General features: G+C 43.1%; 1 protein-coding gene across 2 annotated transcripts in view; it reads right to left on the reverse strand.

Annotated features, from left to right (window-relative positions):
• Positions 1-11,187: 11,187 nt before the first annotated feature.
• The window catches only part of pold1 (polymerase (DNA directed), delta 1, catalytic subunit), a 234,870-nt gene continuing 225,298 nt past the window's right edge, over positions 11,188-20,759 (reverse strand). For both annotated transcript variants that reach the window (XM_063063296.1, XM_063063297.1), the window contains exon 27: positions 11,188-12,699. In XM_063063296.1, coding sequence (XP_062919366.1) covers positions 12,603-12,699 — 97 coding nt within the window. In that variant the 3' untranslated portion in view covers positions 11,188-12,602. The remainder of the gene's footprint in view (positions 12,700-20,759) is intronic.

The raw sequence follows: 20,759 nt of genomic DNA on the forward strand, positions 1-20,759 counted from the left end.
GCAAAGGGTGTTCATACCAAATACTGATTTGATTTAGATTTTACTGTTTACTGATTTAAAAATTTTTTTTATTTTTAGAAACGTTTCATTTCATTATTTATGAAATCATCTTGGCTTCATTGAATCTTTTTATACATATACATAAGACTTTTACACAGTACTATACATGACAGACTCAATGTTGGCATCCAAGCACCTTCCCATATTCTGACTTAACAAGTTCTCCAATCTGTGCGACTCCTTATCAATGCAATCAGTCCTTGATGCTCATACAGGTCCTTCCAGAGTTGACCAGCCTGAATTTGGCGTATCCTCTGCTGGGCTTCTGCAGTGTGGTCAACTTGATAATTCAAGAAAGAAAGCAGGGCGGTTGTCCATGCAACAACACCCTTGCACTCAACGTCAGTAAGACCAAGGAATTGACTGCGAATTCAAGATGGGGAAGTGGGGAGACCACACAGCAATTCTCATCGAGGGGTCACAATGAAAACGGTGAGCAGCCTCAGATTCCTGGGCCTCTCACCTCAGAGGATCTATGTTGGGCCCGACAGGTTGACACAAGTACTAAGAAGGCATGCCAGCAGTTCCACTTCATTAGGAGTTTGAGGAGATTTGATATTCCACCAGTTGCTGCAGAGGTACCGTAGAGAGCGTTCCGACTGGCTGCATCAGCACCTAGCATGTGGGCTTCAAAGCACAGGGTCGCTAGAGGCTGCAGCCAACTTCATCACGGACACAACCCTCTCCACCACCGAGGACCACCTTCAAGGGCCCTTGCCTCCAGAGGCAGCATCCACCAGTAAGGACCCTCGCCATCCAGGACATGTCCTCTTCTCATTACAATCAGGGAGGTGGTACATGAGGCTGAAGACCCACACTCAGCATTTTAAGAAGACCTTCATCCCCTCTACCATCGGATTTCTTAACAGTCCATGAACCCATTCACATCACCTCATTATTCTGCTCTCATTTTTGCATTATATATATTTTTTTAATATGCTGGCTGGTGGCGCAGTGACATCAGCGCCGGACTCCGGAGCGAAGGTTCCCGAGTTCGAATCCAGTCGGGCCGCTCCCGGGCGCGCTTTCCATCCGTGCCAGGTCGAGTGTCGAGCTCGCAACTTGGCCTCGTAAAACAAACTGCACTGTGAGAAGGACGTGGGGGACCACTCACAGAATCTTTCCTCCAAGACAACCACTTGAAAAGTGGTCGCTGAGGCTCTGGCAGAGTATGGCACACAAAAAAAATTAATATATTCTTGAAGTAATTTATAGTACATTTTATGTCTTGCAATGTACTGTTGCTCCATTTCACGGCTGATCTGTACTGATCTAAACTGAACACTCCGAGACTATTTCAAGGACTCTGTGGTTTGATGTTCAATATTCTGTGTGTTATTCACTCTTTTTTTTGCTGCTTGGGTGATTGGTTCTTTTCTTTTTATGCATTGGGTGTTTGGTGTTTTCTTTCGATGGGTTCCATGGTGTTTCTTCGTTTCATGTCTGTCTGAGGGAAGATGAAGGTCAGGTTTACATACTGCAAATGTCCTTTGATAATAGAACTTCGAATATCTCAGTGATAATAAACCTGATTCCCATTCAATCTGTTTGACTGGATTCCCACTTTTGGGTCTATATTTCTTGAGCCAAAAACCTGTCAATAAACATGTCTGACAGGTCAATAGTTCCACTGCAAACAGTGAAGAAGTTTGCATAAGCACATGGACAGGAGGGGTGCAAAGGGCTAAGGTCTGGGTGTGGGTTGATGGGATCAGGCAGAATAACAACTTAGCATGGACTAAATGGGCTGAAGGGTCTGCTTGTGCTCTATGACTCTATATATTAATGCAGGTCAGTTTCTCCAGCTCTGTCAACAGAACATCACTGCAGGGTGGCGTAGTTGTGGTCAACTGAAGATTTCAATGGACCTCAGGGTCTGGGTTATATATGTATATATTTTGCATGGTTGTATTAGCCTGGTGGTTGTTGGGGACAGTGCATTCCACCGGGGGTGGAGTGGCGTAGGATCTGGGCTGGAGCCAATGCTGACCCCACCCTCCCCACCCCTGTGTTCGCTCAGCAGGAGACATGCTCTACTGTAATCAACTGATGATTTCAAAAGGGGGGGGAAGGGTTCTGAGCTATATACATGCATATTTTGTATTCTACTGATATTCTGTACGTTCCTCCACCATCAACTCTGCTCTCAAACACATCTCTCCTGTTTCACGCACATCTGCTCTCACCCCATCCTGTCGCCACCCCACTAGGAATAGGGATCCCCTTGTACTCACCTACCACCCCACCAGCCTCTGGGTCCAAAATATAATTCTCCGTAACTTCCGCCACCTCCAACAGGATCCCACCACCTCTGCTTTCCGCAGGGATCACTCCCTACGCGACTCTCTTGTCCATTCGTCCCCCCCATCCCTCCCCACTGATCTCCCTCCCAGCACTTATCCTTGTAAGCGGAACAAATGCTACACATGCCCTTACATTTCCTCCCTCACCACCATTCAGAGTCCCAGACAGTCCTTCCAGGTGAGGTGACACTTCACCTGTGAGTCAGCTGGGGTGATATACTGCATCCGGTGCTCCCGATGTGACCTTCTATACATTGGCGAGACCCGACGCAGACTGGGAGACCGTTTCACTGAACACCTACACTCTGTCCGCCAGGGAAAGCAGGATCTCCCGGTGGCCACACATTTTAATTCCACGTCCCATTCCCATTCTGACATGTCTATCCACGGCCTCCTCTACTGTAAAGATGAAGCCACACTCAGGTTGGAGGAACAACACCTTATATTCCGTCTGGGTAGCCTCCAACCTGATGTCATGAACATTGACTTCTCTAACTTCCGCTAATGCCCCACCTCCCCTTTGTACCCCATCTGTTATTTATTTATTTGTTATTATTATTAATTTTTTTCTCTCTCTCCTTTTTCTCCCTCTGTCCCCCTCACTATACCCCTTGCCCATCCTCTAGGCTTCCCCCCTCCCCCTTTCTTTCTCCCTGGGCCTCCTGTCCCATGATCCTCTCATATCCCTTTTGCCAAAAAAACTTTCCAGCTCTCGGCTCCATCCCTCCCCCTCCTGTCTTCTCCTATCATTTCGGATCTCCCCCTCCTCTCCCACTTTCAAATCTCTTACTATCTCTTCCTTCAGTTAGTCCTGATGAAGGGTCTCGGCCCAAAACGTCGACTGTACCTCTTCCTAGAGATGCTGCCTGGCCTGCTGCGTTCACCAGCATTTTTTATGTGTGTTGCTTGAAATTCCAGCATCTGCAGATCTCCTCATGTTTGCGTTCTGTACGTTCTTGCTGTCTTGTATGCACGAGGACTGGGCCTCACGTCGTGGTGGCGCCTGGCACGTGGGGTGGTGGGTGGATGTCATCGGGGCCGATGCACTCCACTGGGGTTGATGCGGTACGGCATCTGGGCTGGAGCCGGACCCCCTCCCTTCCAGTGTTCACTTGGCGGGTGACAGGCTCTATTGTAGTCAACTGGTGCGAGTTTTGGGACTCTTATTGCCTGATTGCGATACCATTTTGTGCTTTGTTCTGTGTATGACTGTGGGTACATTTTGCACCTTGATCCCAGAATAATGCTGTCTCATTTGGCTGTACTCATAAGCAAAGCTGAATGATAATTAAATTTAAATTGAATAACGCACGTGGTTACAAATCTATATTCACTGTGATATGCTTTGTGCACTTACAAACCTACTTGTCACAATGTGTTTTACGCTGGCGACTCACATGCACTCTTTAGTCCTTAGCAAACTGTGAGATTGCCCCTAACGATAGGAATTGAAACGAGTGCTGCTTTTTAAAAAGTTGTTTAGAAATTCAGCACAATAGCAAGCCCTTCCACCCAACAAGCCCCCACCATCCAATTTCAGCCTTGCGACCAATTAACCAACTAACCTTCACATCTTTGAAATGTGGGAGGAAACTGGAGCATCCGGAGGAAACCCACGCAGTCATGGAGAGAACATTAGAGGGAACGGTGGAATTGAAATCAGGTCATTGGTGCTTTAATAGCGTCACACTTACGGCTAGGCTACCATGTCATAAGGAGGCACAGGAGCCTGAAGACCTGCACTCATCGTTTAAGGGACAGCTTCTTCCCCTCCACCATCAGATTCCTGATGGTCCATGAACCCATGAACAGTGTCTCGCTATTCCACTTTTGCAATGCTTACCTATCCATTCATCTATTTATTTATTTGCCTATTTAATTATTCACTCATTCATTTACAACTTGTAGTAGTTTTTTTAAGTGTTGTACAAAACAACAAATTTCACAGCACAGAGTATGCCAGTGATAATAAACCTGATTCTGAAACAGAATGGAATTAGTATAAAAAAAGTGATAGTTTATATAGATGATGGGCAGAAGGGCCTGTTGATAGTCATGGACACATAAAATGGCTCCTGCACGGAGCTGGCCCCTCATGACCGCTCTGCCTCCCCACCAGGCCAACCCTAGTTCAACCTCCCAGCCCTTTCTCCACAAATTTATCTTGGCCATGTATTTCCTCTATTCCTCCTTAAACACACAGAGGAACTTGCGTCCACATCTGCAGGTAGTGTGCAGCAGATTCCAACCGCACACTGTATGAAAGGTTTCCACCGCAGGTCACTCCACACTCTCTTCCCCTTTACCCTGTGTTCTCTGCACCTGACCAAAAGCCGCAGTCGCTACCCGGACTCCTCAGCCTTCCCTTTGCCAAACAAAATAGTCCCATCCTCTCCCATGGAACATAGAACACCACAGCACAACACAGGCCTTTTGGCCCGTGATGTCGTGCAAACCTTTTAGCTTGCTCTAAAATCAATCTAACCCTTCCCTCCTACATAGCCCTCCATTTTTTTGATTTTCTATGTGCCTATCTACGAGTTTCTTAAAAATTCCCAATGTATTTGCCTCTACCATCCCTGGCAGGGTGTTTCACCCACCCAACACTCTCTGTGTAAAAATCCTACCTCTGACATTCCCCCTATACCTTAAAATTATGCCCACACATATTAGCCATTTCCACCTTGGGAAACGTCTCTGGCTATTAACTCGATCTAGAACTCTTGCGTGTGGGCACAATATAAAAGCCTGAAAACACCTAGCACTAGGCCCAAGGACAGCTTCTACCCTGCTATTACAAGACTATTAAACAGCCATATGGACTCCAAACCTCACCATCTACTTTGTTGTGGTACTTGCACCTTATTGTCTGTCTGCACCGCTCTTCCTCTGTAACTGCAACCCTTTATTCTAGTGCACAAAGTTCAAAGTAAATGTTATTATCCCAGTACATACATGTCACCACATACAGGGTCAATGAAAGATCAGGTAGAACATAGAAGACAGCAAACTGTGCAAATGCAAATATTTTTAAAAAAGCAATAAATAATAGGAACATGAAATAACAAGATAGAGTCCTTAAAGTGAGATCATTGGTCGTGGGAACATCTCCATAGATGGGCAGATGAGTGTAGTTATCCCCTTTTGTTCAAGAGCCTGATGGTTGAGGGGCAGTAACTGTTCTTGAATCTGGTGGTGCGAGTCCTGAGGCTCTTGTACCTTCTACCTGATGACAGCAGTGAGAAAAGAGCATGGCCTGGGGGTGGGGGTGAGGATCTTTAATGATGGACGCTGCTTTCCTACAACAGCATTATACACTACCTCAATGCACTGATGTGATGAAAAGATCTGCGTGCAAATCAGGAACTTTGCACTGCACCTCGGTACCTGTGACAATAATAAACCAAGTCCCAATCCAGGAACTATTCCAGTAAATCTTTACTGGACCCTCTTTAATGCCCCCTGTTGTTCTGATCACCCATCCACCCACCTCGCTCTACTACCCACTGCACTGCACTCTAACCACTTTTTATAGTGCTCATAAATACAGGAGACTCTGCAGGTGCTGGAAATCTAGAGTAACACACACAAAATCCCAGAGGAACTCAGCAGGTCAACATCTATGGAGAGGATAGTCAAGTCAAGTCTATTATCAGTTAACTTATACATGTACACTGTCAAATGAGACATTTCTCTGAACACAATAACTTATGAAAGCTAAGATAAAATCTACAAATGAATTACACAGATGAAGTCAATGGCCCATGAACAGTCAACGTATCTGGCTGAGATCCTTCATCACTTCTTAGATTGCTGTAAATACAAGTGGGTAATTATTGATTTCTGGACATTTTATTCCATATCCATCCTTTAAACTCTTACAGTACTGTGCAAAAGTCTTAGGCACATATACTGTATATGTGTACAGTGCCTTAGACTTTTGCACAATACTGTATGTTATTTCTTTCCCAGTTACCAAATAGGACTTAATACTACTGAGCTAATGCTAAACTCAGTATTTTTATTTGTTTCCCAACCACCTTCCTATTTTAACCAAAATACAGTGCTGTCCAAAAATCTTAGGCACCATTTTTATATCTATATACCCAAGACTTTTGCGGAGCCCTGCTGAAGGGTCTTGGCCCGAAACGTCAACTATAATCTTTTCCATAGATGCTGCCTGGCCTGCTGAGTTCCTCCGGCATTTTGCGTGCGTCCTTTGGATTTCCAGTATCTGCAGATTTTCTCTTGTTTGCAGAGTACTGTAGATTTTTTTTTTAACCATATAATTTTCTATTCTTAATAATTGTTGGATGCTGCTTTTGTTTGCATGTCACACCCAGAACTAAATACATCAGCAAGTTTCTAATACATGCAAGCGTATTTGGTGAATAAGGTTGATCCCTAATTTGTGATCCTACAATGTATCAATGAGAGATGGACACAATAGTCCAGTTGATCTTAGACCCATGTTTAGAACACAGAAAACTACAGCAGAGGAACGGGCTCTTTGGTCTATGATGTCTGTGCCAAACACAACTTCATATTAAACTAATCCCATCTACCCGCACACGATCCATAACCCGTTCTTCCCTATATATTCGTGCGTCTGTCTACAAATTCCTTAAACGTCTCCAGCACCACATCTGGCAGCTCATTCAGGGCACGCTCAACACTCCATGTAAAAATGCATGCCTTTGAAGTTACTCTCTCTCACCCCAAATACAAAGCCTTTCTGCATTAGACATTTCAGCCCTGGGAAAAAGCAACAGGCTGTCTTCTCCGTCCCTGCCTCACACGGGTGGCACCGTAGGGCAACAGTTAGCATTACAATGTCAGAGATCCGGGTTCAATTCAGCCGCTGTCTGTAAGGGGGGTTTTGTATGTTCTCCCTGTGACCATGAGCGGTTTTGGGCCCCTTATCTTAGAAAGGATGGCGAGGACTTAAAGAAAGTTCACAAAGATGATTCCAGGATTGAAAGGCTTGTCATAAAAAGAGTGTTTGATGGCTCTGGGCCTGTATCTACTAGAATTCAGAAGAATGAAGGGTGACCTCACTGAAACCTATCGAATAGTGAAAGGCCTTGATAGGGTGGATGTGAAGAATATTTCCAATGATGGGAGAGTCTAAAACCAGAGGACACAACCTCAGAATGGAGGAATGTCCTTTTAGAATGGAGATGAGGAGGAATTTCTTTAGCCAGAGTGGTGAACCTGTGGAATTCTCCGTAGAGGCTAAGTCTTTATGTATATTTAAGGTAGAGGTTGATAGATTCTTAGCTGGTCAGGGCATGAGAGGATAAAGGGAGAAGGCACGAGATTGAGGCTGAGAGGGATGAAAAACTATGAAGAAATGGCAGAGCAGACTCGATGGGCCAAATGGCCTAATTGTGCTCCGATATCTTATGTGGGTTTCCTCCGGATGCTCCAGTTTCCTCCCATAGCAGATTAATTGGTCACATGGGTGTAACTGAGTGGTGAGAGCTTGTGGGGCTGCAAGGGCCATTCCCGTGCTGTATCTGTAAAATATAAAAATAATATTTTATAAACCTCAATTAGATCTCCCCTCAATGTCCGCCACTCCAGAGAAAAGAACCCAAGTTTGTCCAACCTCTCTTTATAGCACATCTTCTCTAATCCAGGCAGCATCTTGGCAAGACTCTTCTGCACCCTCTCTAAAGCTCCCATATCCTTTGTGTAATGTGGCAACCAGAACCATTTGCAATATGCCAGCTGTTTTTAGCAAGGCTCCGCAGAAACTCCCACTTCTATATTCTGCTTTCATCAGTAGAGATGTGGAGAAATTACTTTCGTCACTGGGTGGTAAATCTGTGGAATTTGTTGCCACGAGCAGCTGTGGAGGCCAAACCATTGGGTGTATTTAAGGTAGAGATAGATAGGTTCTTGATTAGCCGGGGTGTCAAAGGGTATGGGGTGAAAGCAGGGGAGTGGGGATGACTGGATTGGATCAGCCCATGATTGAATGGCGGAGCAGACTCGATGGGCCGAATGGCCCACTTCTGCTCCTAGATCCTATGGTCTTAATAAAGCCTAGAGCAACCAACACACACAAAATACTGGAGGAACTCAGCAGGTCAGGCAGCATCAATGGAGGGGGAAAAAAGTCAATGTTTTGGGGGTGTGACACTTCAGGAAGGGTGCAGAAACCAGAATAAGACCAGCTGCTAGTTTGTACTCCTTCCTCTCCTCTCAGTTTCACATTCTTGTTTCTCCCACCTTCTGCTCCAGTCCTGATGAAGGGTCTAGGCCAAAATGTCGACTATTTATTCCCTTCCATAGATGCTTCAATAATGGCGTTCTCAGTCTGCCCTGCCGCCTTCAATAACTTGTTCACCCTTACCACTGGAGCCCCCTTATGAAGGCTCAGCCAACTAGGGCTTTTCTCTTTGGAGAGGGATGCTGAGTAAATTGACAGGGGTGTATAAAATGATAATGGGTATTGATAGAATGGGTAGCCAGAGACTTTCTCCCCAGGGTGTAAATACCTAATATGAGAGGGCATAGCTTTAAGGTGTTGGGAAGGAAATACAGAGGAGATGTCAGAGGTTTTTTTTCCCACATAGAGTGGTGTGTGGGTGAAACAGCCTGCCAGGGACGATAGTAGAGGCAGATACATTAGAGGCATTTTAGAGACTCTTAGAATAGCACATGGATGTGGGATGGAAGAGTTAGATTGATTCTCGGAGTTGATTAAAGGGCCAGAACAACATTGTGGGCCAAATGGCCTGCACTATTCAACACTCAGTAGCCACTTGATTAGGTACACCTGTATATCTGCTTATTAGTGCAAAGATCTAATCAGCTAATCATGTGGCAGCAAATCAATGCATAAAAGCATGCAGACATGGTCAAGAGGTTCAGTTGTTTTTTCAGACCAAACATCCTAATGGGGAAGAAAAGTCATCTAAGTGACTTTGACTGTGGAATAATCGTTGGTGATAGATCAGATGGTTTGAGCGTCTCAGAAACTGCTGGTCTCCAGGGATTTTTATGCACAAAGGTCTCTTGATCTGACAGAGTAAGGTGCGAAAAACACAAAACATCTAGTGTGCAGCAGTTCTGCAGGCCAAAGCTCCTTGTAAACAAGAGAGGTCAGATAAGAATGACCAAACTTATTCAAGCTGACAGGAAGGCGACAGTAACTCAAATAAACACGCATTTCAGAAAAGCATCTCTGAATGCACAGCATGTTGAACCTTAAAGTAGACAGGTTATAGCAGCAGACCGCAAACGTACCCTCAGTGGCCATTTTATTAGGTACACCTAATAAGGTGGCCACTGAGCATACGTTCTAACAGGGAAACCTGACCTGCGAAACAAAGTGTTGGCTAAACAAAATATTGAAATCATGTGTTAAAAGAGAGCTGTAACCCAGATAGCCTGCAGGAAATTGAAATCGTTTGCACAAGACTACTGCATAAGACATTATCAGGAAGATTTATGAAGAAATGGGTAACTGATAGACAACAATTTGAGGAACCTTTACCTGATGTAGAATGAAAAAAACATGGATGGTAGAACAGTTTAAGTGCACCCGATACCTTTTCTTGCTTTACAGACTGTACATTATAGGATAAACACTTGCTTTGACCACTTAATACAAATAAAAGAGAATCAATCTCTTTTTACAGATTAATTATGTGTGCAAGATGTGCTCAGAGTGGCATTGCTTAAATTAATATATCTAGGAGGGAAATAAGTGGAACATTAGATTGCGACCTCCGCGACCTGTGGTCAAATCTATCTTGGTCAGAAAGTTTACTGTCAATCACAGATATAAGATGTTGCGTTCAGACGGAAACCAGTCCCCATAAAACTGACCCCTTGGGGCTGGGGGGGGGGGGAGGTGGAATTGACACTTACAGCAAGCCGATAAATTAAAACATGTGAACTGGTCTAAGTTATCACAAATTACTGCAGGGTATTGGCGTCACTTATCTGGTCAGAGACACATGACTGGAGTTCAAGAGGGCTGCCTGCAGATGATGGCAATCTGAAAATAACGCACAAGGTGCCCAGCAGGTCGAGCAGCGACTGTGGAAATTGTTATTGTTATCAGTCCTGAAAAGTTGACAGCTCTTCTTTGTGACCTGCACATCACCTCCCTGGGATTCCCCTCCTCCTTCCACGGTCCACCGCCCTCTCCTATAAGATCCCTTCTTATTCAGCTCTTTACCTCTTCCACCTATCACCTCCTAGCTTCTTACTGCATCCTCCCCCTCACTTGGTCTCATTTATCACCTGCCAGCTTGTACACCTTCCCCTTCCCCACCTGCTTATTCTGGCTCCTGTCCCCTTCCTTTCCAGTCCTGATGAAGGGTCTCAGTCCGAAACATCAGCTCTTTATTCCTCTCCATAGATGTGGCCTGAACTGCTGAGTTCCTCCAGTATTTTGTCCTTTTCCACAGTGGTAGTGGGGTTACTGCAAATCACCTGGACACAATTGATGTGATAATGATCCTTCTCACTTAAAATTGGTCGAACGGGAGGAATATGTGGTTGATGGGCAGATGGAAGAGGGGAAAGAGAGAGGGTAATGGTAAAGATTAGGAGGGGAGAAAAATAAAAAAAGAACAAAAGAGAATATGTACTGTAAGTTTGAGAAGTCAATGTTCATGCCGCAAGGTCGGAGATTGCTTGGGCATAATATGAACTGTTCCTCTGATTTTAATTCGGCTGTGATCTGGAGTCAGTTATGTTAAATTTTATTCCTTGCAAGAAAAATTCAAGGAATGAGCTAACCAAAAGGACAACCCATATTCACCAGAATAAAACAACGCAAGCACATAATAGTAAGGAAAAGTTTTATTTTTTTTCAGATACAAAAGCTCATTGGCAAAAAAAACACATAGCTATATAAAATATATTGTACGACGGACACCAGGCTTATCTGAAAATGTAAAACTAACTGATCTAGCAGCAAATTGCTGGGACCAGAGAGGTCCAGGCTTTATGTTCTCTTAGCTCATTGTAACATAAATAAGATATTGGTGTAGACAACAGGAACTTCTTTCAAAACTCTAAGACAGGAGAGGAGTAAATCAAACACCTGTCCCCCTTCCCAAAAGTCCCTCAAAACAGTGAGTAACGTATTAAAAATACTCTTTCTAAAAGACCAACACATAAGGTAAATTTCCACCATGGCCACTACAAAGAAGGTGCCACGGCTTGGCTGCCCAATATTCCCCACCATGAACATTTATGTCAGTTTAAAAAAATAAATTGCAAATTTTTTCAAGGACAAACCATGCTCTGGGTTTGGCAAAGAGTTATCATAGTGAATTCTCCTTATAATTAAAAATTTGACAAGAGATCAAAATTTAAAGGAACAAGCCCATGAACGATAACATTCTATCCATGAGTATATCCAGGAAGGATAGGTAATGGGTATTTTTCATTGTACTTTTAATTGAGGTATTTCAATTTTTCACCCCACCTACCCTCCTTTAACATAAGTCAGTACTACCAGCCCTCCTGCAACCACTGATTCATCCTCATAGCTTAGAAGTTGCTTCCCACACCCATAACAAGTACAAAGGAGATGTGCAGCAAAAGGCAGCAGCACATTAGATGGTTGGAGCAGGGATAAAAATCCTCCAACTTAATATGATTTGAATCAAGGGGCCTTCAGGTTACTGGGTATTACCGATCCATAAATTTTAATTTCGGAAACATTTCAACTGCTCATTCTGATGAAGTGCTCCAAGCAATCTTTAGGTCCAACAATTCAGCAAATTACGTAGATAGCAGTAATATAACTCAAATCCTTGTAATGGTGTCCCAACATGGTGCATTTACAAAACCATACATGTCACTTGCAATACTGTTCATAAATTAACCCTTCACAATTTGTACTCCATTGTCATGATCCCGGGGAAAATAAAACCAGTACACTTTACTTGGATTGAATATGTCCAAACATCCCCAAGGACCTGAGAAACTGTATTAACCCCAAAACACATAAATCGCTATCCATACAAGGGCCCCTGAGCAACTTCAGATACAGAAACTTTAAAAAGTTAGGTGCTGAAAAGTTATCTAGTTGACTACCAAAGTATTTTCAATTAGAACATAAAGCCAATGTCTAGCTGGGAAACTTCTCACCAAAGGCGCTCTGTGGTTGAACAGAACTGGTTCTTGATATGTCAAAGAAAGTGTCCGTGGATTGGTTTTAAAAGGACCCTTTTCCCCTCCTCAACGTGTTTCCTGCTCCTCTCGTCACCAGGTTGGGGCTCCAAATCGCATCATCACCTTCTCCTGGTCATCAAGGTCCTTCTGCACTTTCTTCCGCATGTAGAAGATGGGGCAATCTCGGCTGATGAGAAATGGGGAGAGGGGTGGGGTGGGAGGGAAGTGAAAAAGATGTTACATGGTATTTACAGCCTTTCAGCCCAACATGTCCATTCTCGGAACAAATATCTCCCCCCCCCCCCCACCACCCCAAATAACGAATACATTTTCTCCTTTATTGCTCATTTATTTCTACTGTTGAAGGTATCCTGACTGGTTGCATCATGGGCTGGTACAGCAATTCAGATGCATAGAAAGACAAGAACCTGCAGGGAATTGTGGACTCTGCCCAATACCTCACAGGCACATTGCTCCCCACCATCGGTAGTATCTCCAGGAGACACTGCCCCAAGAAAGCAACAACTATCATCAAAGATCCTCACTCATGGGCCAAACCATCATCTTGCAGCTACAGAAGCCTGAAGTCCCCTAAGACCAGGTTCAAGAACAGTTACAGAGGTGCTAGAAAGTTTGTGAACCTTGTAGAATTTTCTTTATTTCTGCATAAATATGACCTAAAATGTGATCAGATTCTAGCCCTAAAACCAGATAAAGAGAACCCAGTTAAATAAATAACACAAAAACGTTAAACTTCTTCACTTACTTATTGAGAAAAAATATTTTAAAATTACATGTATTTGTTGGAAAAAGTATGTGAACCTTTGCTTTCAGTAACTGTTGTGATCCCCTTGCACAGCAATAACTTCAACCCAATGTTTCCAGTGACTGTTGATCAGACCTGCACATCAGCTTGGAGGAATTTTAGGCCATTCCTCCTTACAAAACTGCTTCAACTCTGGGATGTTAGTCGGCTTCCTCGCTTGAACTGCTTGTTTCATGTCTTTCCACAACATTTCCTTAGAATTAAGTTCAGGACTCTGACTCAGCCTTTCCAAAACATGAATTTTCTTCTTTTTAAACTATTCTGTTGTTGATTTACTCTTTTGGATCATTGCTTGTTGCATTATACAATTTTTATTAACTTCAGGTGACAGACTGCTACCCTGACATTCTCCTGTAAAATGGCTTGATACAATTTTGAATTCATTGTTCCCTCAATGATTGCAAGCTGTCCAGGCAGCAAAGTAGCCCTAAACCATAACACTCTTTCCACCATGCTTCACACTTGGGATGAGGTTTGGGTGTTGGTGTCCAAACATAGCAATGTGCATTTCTGCTAAAATGCTCAACTTTTGTCTCATCTGTTACAAGAATATTGCCCCAGGAGCATTGTAGAACATCCAGGTGGTCTTTTGCAAACTTGTTTTTTGAAGAGCAGTAGTTTCCTCCATGGTGTCCTTCCATGAACACCATTCGTGTTTGGTGTTCTTCTTATAGAGCATACATGAACAAAGATTTCTGCAGGTCTTTTGCTGTTACCCTTGGGTTCTTTTTCACCTTCTTCAGCATTGCACATTGTGCTCTTGGTGTGATCTTTGCAGGATGCCACTCCTAGGGAGAGTAGCAATAGTACTGAGTTTCCTCCATTTGCAGACAATTTCTCTTACTGTGGTGCTGTTGTAGCTTTTCCAGCTTCAAGCATCTCTACAATTCCTCTTCTAAGGTCCTCTGAAAGTTGTTTTGATCGAGGCAAGGTACACATAAACAGATCTTCCTTGAGAAGAGCAGGCTCTGTCAGTAACCTGACTATTTTTTAAAAATAAGGCAGGACACCTCTACAATTCACACCTCCAATCTCATCTCATTGATTGGAACACCTGACTCCAAATAGCTTTTGTAGACGTCATTACCCCAGAGGTTCACATACTTTTTCCAACAAATACATGTAATATTGGATCATTTTTCTCAATAAATAAATGAACAAGTATAATGTTTTTGTGTTATTTATTTAATTGAGTTCTCTGTATATCTAGTTTTAGGACTTGTGTGAAGATCTGATCACATTTTAGGTCATCTTTATGCAAAATTAGAGAAAATTCTGCAGGGCTCACAAACTTTCTAGCACCACTGCACTTCCTTTCTAGAATCATTCTAGAGGGCACAACTGTACTTCAGTTCTAGAATCATTCAGCAAATCCCGCAGCACTGGAGTTTGTCTACACTATGACCACTTTGCACTGAAATAGAAATTTTCTTTTATTCTGAGTGTATTATTTCTTGGATAAATTGTGTGCAATTTGCTTTTTTTGTGAATGTCTGTGCCTGGTGATGTTGCTGCAATTAGATTTTTCATTGCACCTGTGCACACGTGTACTTGTACAAATGGCAATAAACTCCATTTTGAGAAGGCTATGCTTTTCCTTAACATTCCCAACTTTAAACACACAGGCACCGAGCTCCCCCATGGGCTTGTGGCTCCTAGATTTGGACTTTGGCATGTGGAGGAATACAGTCATTACACAGGGGATTCTCTGTGAATGGACTCTAGCTGATATACATGCAGTGGCCACTTTATTAGGTACACCTGGTTACTAATGCAAATATCTAATCAGCCAATCAATGCATAAACACATGCAGACATGGTCAAGAGGTTTGGTTGGTATTCAGACCAAACATCAGAATGGAGAAGAAATGTGATTTAAGTGACTTTGACCATGGATTAATTGTTCGTGCCAGACGGGGTGGTTTGAGTATCTCAGAAGCTGCTAACCTTTGGGATTTTCACACACAACAGTCTTCAGAGTTTACAGAGAATGGTGCAAAAAGCAAAACAAAAAAATCCAGTGAGTGTCAGATCTGTGGATAAAATGCCTTGTTAATGAGACAGGTCAGAGGAAAATAGCCAGACTGGTTCAGCTAACAGGAATCTGACAGAAGTAACTCAAATAACTACAGTAGTATGCAGAAGAGCATTTTTGAACGCGCAACATGCTGAACCTAGAAGTAGATGGGCTACAGCAGAAGACTACGACATACAGAAATACAGTCAGTGACTTTATTAGACATCTCCTGTACCTGATAAAATGGCCACTGAGTGCACAGCATGATCCTTTAGAAACACAGAGCAACCTAAAGCAGACCGTGTAAAAGTACCTCACTGTTCAGAAACCACAGCAGTTTTAAACTTCTCCAAACTAACTATTTACCCAAGAGAAAAGTTCGGATACACAGGAAACTCTCTTTAATCCAGTGTTCACCGTTCCTCTTTAAAAGGGACATTTGCCATTCTGGTATTGGTATATTATTACCGCAGGTACCAAGACACAGTGAAAAACTTTAGTTTTGTGTGCCATCCGGACAGATCATTCCAATCATAAGTGCAGCAGTTAGCGTAACGCTTTACAGCACCAGCAATCTGGTTTCGATTGCCACTGCTGCCTGTAAGGAGTTTGTACGTTCTCCCAGTGACCGCGTGGGTTTCCTCTGGGTGTTCTGGTTTCCTCCCACATTCCAAAGACGTATAGGTTAGGGTTAGCAAGTTACAGGCGTACTATGTTGGCGCGGGAGCATGGTGTCACTTGAGGCTGTCCGAGCACGTCCTCGGATTGTGTTGGTCATTGACACAAATGATGCATTTCACTGTATGTTTCGATGTATATGCGACAAATAAAGCTAATCTTTAGTCTTAGTACATCATAATGAAAAAGAAAATAGAATGTAGAATATAGCAACATACACAAAATGCTGGAGGAACTCAGCAGTCAAGCAGCATCTCTAGAAAGGAATAAACAGTCAACATTTTCAGAATCAGAATCACTTTATTGCCAGTTTGTAAAACATCCCAGAATTGATTGTCATTTGGTGCCAAGCAAAAAAACACTGGACAATACCATAACAGATAACATAATGGCAGCCAACAAGTAGCAGAATGGTCACGTGCGCAGATGTTTTTTGAACAGACTCAATAATTATCAACCAAACAAGGAGAGCAGGAAAGATGCTGTGTAGGGACAGTTAGGGTATTACATTTGAGTGAGTTTTGTAGAGAAGCTGGATAGCTACAGGAAAGAATCTTCGGAGATGGTGTATACTCCTAGTGGTGATGGACTTGTAGCATCTCCCTGATTTCAATTTGGTTAATAGGTGACTGTTAGGGTGGGTGGAGTTAGCAGCAATTTTTTCAGCTCTTTTCTTCATTCTAGTGATGAACAGGTCTTTAAATGTTGGTGGCTGGCAACCAATGATCCTCTCTGCTGAGTGGACCACTCACTGCAACCTGGACTTGGAGGGGGAGGAGGCAGCGGGAAACCAGATGGTCACAATACTCTCAATGATGGCCAAGTAACAATACATCAGGATTCGCCCTGAGAAATCAAGTTTCCAAAGCTGGTGTAGAAAGAACAATCTCTGCCGGGCTTTCCTAGCGATGAGTGTAATATGCTTGTCTCACTTCAATGTATTGGTAATGGTAGTCCCCAGGAATTTGAGTGACTCAACCACAGAAACAGCCTGAACGTTAATTTCCAAGGGGTGAGGACAGGTAGAGGGTTGTTGGTGGAAGCCAATCCTCATTTCCACTGTCTTGATAGCATTTAAGCTCCGAGTTGTGGGCTGAGGCTTCATTTTGTGTTAATGCAGAAGAGTGTTACAGAGAAAGTGTGGTGCAGGTAGACAAATAAAGTGCAGAGGTGACAATGAGATAAACTGGGAGATCAAGAGATCAATTTTTCCCAGCAAGGAAATGGCTAATATCAGGGGCATAATTTTTAGGTGATTGGAGTAAAGTATAGGAGGGATTTTAGAGCTACATTTTTTTTACTGAGGGTGCTGATTGTGTGGTACACCTTTGGCAGAGTGGTGGTAGAAGTAGATACATTAAGGACATTTAAGATACTCACTCTTTTTCTTAGAAAGGAAAATGGAGGTCTATGTGGGATGGAAGGGTTAGATTGATCTTAAAGTAAGTTAAAAGGTTGGCCCAACACTGCAGACTCAAAGACCTGTAATATTGTATTTTCTATAAATGACAGAGCAAAGTATTACAGGATTGTTGAACTCTGTCCAAGCATAAATTACTGCTGAAAGGCATAGTGACAACACATTTTTAAGAACTTTACAATGAACTTTTCTTACTGTCCATTACGCCGTTAGCATTTAGGGCAGCAATGAATGTCCTCCATCTCAGGTTGCATACATTATTATGGACCCTATCTCCCAGGACATGCCCTCTTCTCATTGTTACCATCAGGAAGGACGTACAGAGGCCTGAAGGCACACATTCAGTGATTCAGGAAGAGTTTCTTCCCCTATGCCATCCGATTCCGAAATGGTCATTGAACGCATGAACACTACCTCACTTTTAAAAAAATATATTATTTCTGTTTTTGTACTATTTTTAATTTAACTATTTAATATACATATATACTTACTGTATTTGATTAATTCCTTTTTTCCCCTAAATTATCATATATTGCTTTCTACTGCTGCCACTAAGTTAACAAATTTCGCAACATATGCCTGTGATATTAAACTTGATTCTGATTCCTTCATCATGTCAGTAGTTTCCGCTCGGTTTTCACTACTGTCAATCATGCAAATTCTGGACGGAGATTCAGGAATGCAATTGCACTCAGATGTAGAAGGAATCTCCGTTGCTGATTCTGCAACGATTTTGTTTTACCCGACTTCAGCCAGCGTAGCTCTCCAGATAAATGAGGCACGCAAGCTTCCAAACCACAGCAAGGCTGTGGTCCTCCTGGAGGTTACAATGAGCCTGGAAGACAGCAACTTCCTCCGACATTAAAAGAGAGGCTTAGTTTTGGGATGGGGGAGAACAGCATAATGATCCAACCAGCACGTTGAGGCAACGCACTCGACGGCAATGCAGTTGTAGTGGGGAGGGGGGTAGAGGGGGACACAATCTGCCATTCATCACTTCGTCTTGGCCAAGAGGGTCAGTGAAGGGATCCAATCTTCAGCCAAGACCAAATTTATACTGCCAGCTAAAACTGCCGTCCTGGGAACAGTTGCCTCCTCGGCGTCTTTCACTTCCTCCTTCAGGTTGTCAGTCCGTGCTGAAGCATTTAATAATGGAAGTGAAGGGTGAGGCAGAGCTTTAGCCTTGTGGTGAGTGACAGCAGAGTGCAACACGTCAACATTGGTTTCCCGTCCCAACAATGTAGAGTAGTGCAGTTCTCTGAACCTTCATGGAAATAATTTCTTCACAAACAAGTGGGAAACTTTAAATAGCTCCGACACAAATTCAACTCAAAGCTAATGATTTACTTTAAAAATGCTTAGACTGCACTTACACAGCACTTTTTCTAACTATGTCGCAAAGCACTAGAGGCCAGTAATATCATGAAGGATCCACCCACCCTGCTCGTGGATTGTTTGTCCCACTCCCATCAGGGAAAAGGCTGTGTAACATCCATGCCAGGACCACCAGACTCAAAAATAGTTACTTCTCCCAAGCAGTAAGACTGACCAACACCTCCACCCATTAACCTACCCCACCACCACTACTTCACCATTCCCTGTCAGCCACTTTACGTACAGACACACTTGTACCTAGTGTCACTTCATGTATATACGAGGGGTGATTGATAGGTTCGTGGCCTAAGGTAGGAGGAGTCAAATTTAGAAAACCTAGCACATTTATTTTTCAACATAGTCCCCTCCCGCATGTACACACTCCTTAGTCCAGCGGCCGTGGAACATATGGATCCCTTCTTTGTAGAAGTGGTCCACAGCAGGGGTGATTGATAAGTTCGTGGCCTAAGGTAGAAGGAGATGAGTTATTAACTTCAAACTTTCTGCATTATCACTCAAAGAGTTGAACTGCACGTGCATGTGATGAGAGCGCCTTGGACCTCCAGGTGGTCCACAGCAGGGGTGATTGATAAGTTCGTGGCCTAAGGTAGAAGGGGATGAGTTGTACAGCTCTCGTTACATGCATGTGCAGTTCAACTCTAAGTGAAAATCTCCTTCTACTTTAGGCCATGAACTCATCAATCAACCCTGCTGTGGACCACTTCTGGAGGTCCAAGACGCCGACCTACAAAGAAGGGATGCGTATGCTCCACGACCACTGGACTAAGTGTGTAAATGTAGGAAAAATAAATGTGCTAGGTTTTCTAAAATTGACTCCTTCTACCTTAGGCCACAAACTTATCAATCACCCCTCATACAATTGATCTATGCATATGAGCTATCCTAAGTATTTATGTTTATTGTGTACTTTAACTCAGTGTGTTTTTTTTATTGCTGAATCAGATCCAGAGTAATATTTTTCTCATTCTCCTTTTCACTTGTGTACTGGAAATAATATTAAACAATCTTGAACATAGCCCAGTACAGCACAAGAACAGGCTCTTGTATTGTGCTGAACCAATTAAATTAATAATGCAAATGGCTAACTAAACTAATCCCTTCTGCCTACATAATGTCTATATCCTTTATTTCCCTCAGATTCTGTGTCTACCGAAACATCTCTTTAATGTCCCTAATGTATCTGCCTCTACCATCACCCCGGGCAGCGCATTCCAGGTACCCACCAGTATCAGTGTAAAAAGTACTTGTTCCTCACACCTCCTTTGAACTTGCCCCCCTCACCTTAAATGCATGCCCTCTGGTGTTAAACATTTCAACAATGGGGAAAAAGGATACAGTCTACTCTAATTATGCCTCTCATAATCTAAACAGATAAACGTGTTGTAATGTAACCTACAAATCCTTGCGACTCTCTGGGAAAGGTCAAAGCCCAACATCTGCAGGCCCAAGTCTGCTGGAGGGCTGCCCTGGGGTTTAAAGGACTGTGCATGTTTGTGGGTGGGAGTGAGTGAGATATGGGGCCTGTTTTACTGTTGTTGTTTTGTTATTTATTTTATTCTGTTTTGCTCCGCTGAACATTGTGGACATGCTATGTCAGCGCCTGAACGTTTGGCAACATTTGTGGGCTGCTCCCAGCATACCCTTGGTTGGTTGTTAAACCAAATGAAGCATTTCACTGTTTGTTTCGAAAGACATGTGACAAATAAACTTGAATTTTGAAAAATGCTTATTTATTTATTTTTATTGAGATGCCACAAGGAATAGGCCCTTTGAGCCACACAGTCCAGCAATCCCCAATTTAATCCTAATCTAATCACAGGACAATTTTCATTGACCAATTAACCTACCAACCAGTAGGTCTTTGGACTGTGGGAGGAAACCGGACCACCCAGAGGAAACCTATGCAGTCAC

The sequence above is a fragment of the Mobula hypostoma genome, chromosome 11 (genome assembly GCF_963921235.1).
Source record: "Mobula hypostoma chromosome 11, sMobHyp1.1, whole genome shotgun sequence".
Classification (NCBI taxonomy): domain Eukaryota; kingdom Metazoa; phylum Chordata; class Chondrichthyes; order Myliobatiformes; family Myliobatidae; genus Mobula; species Mobula hypostoma.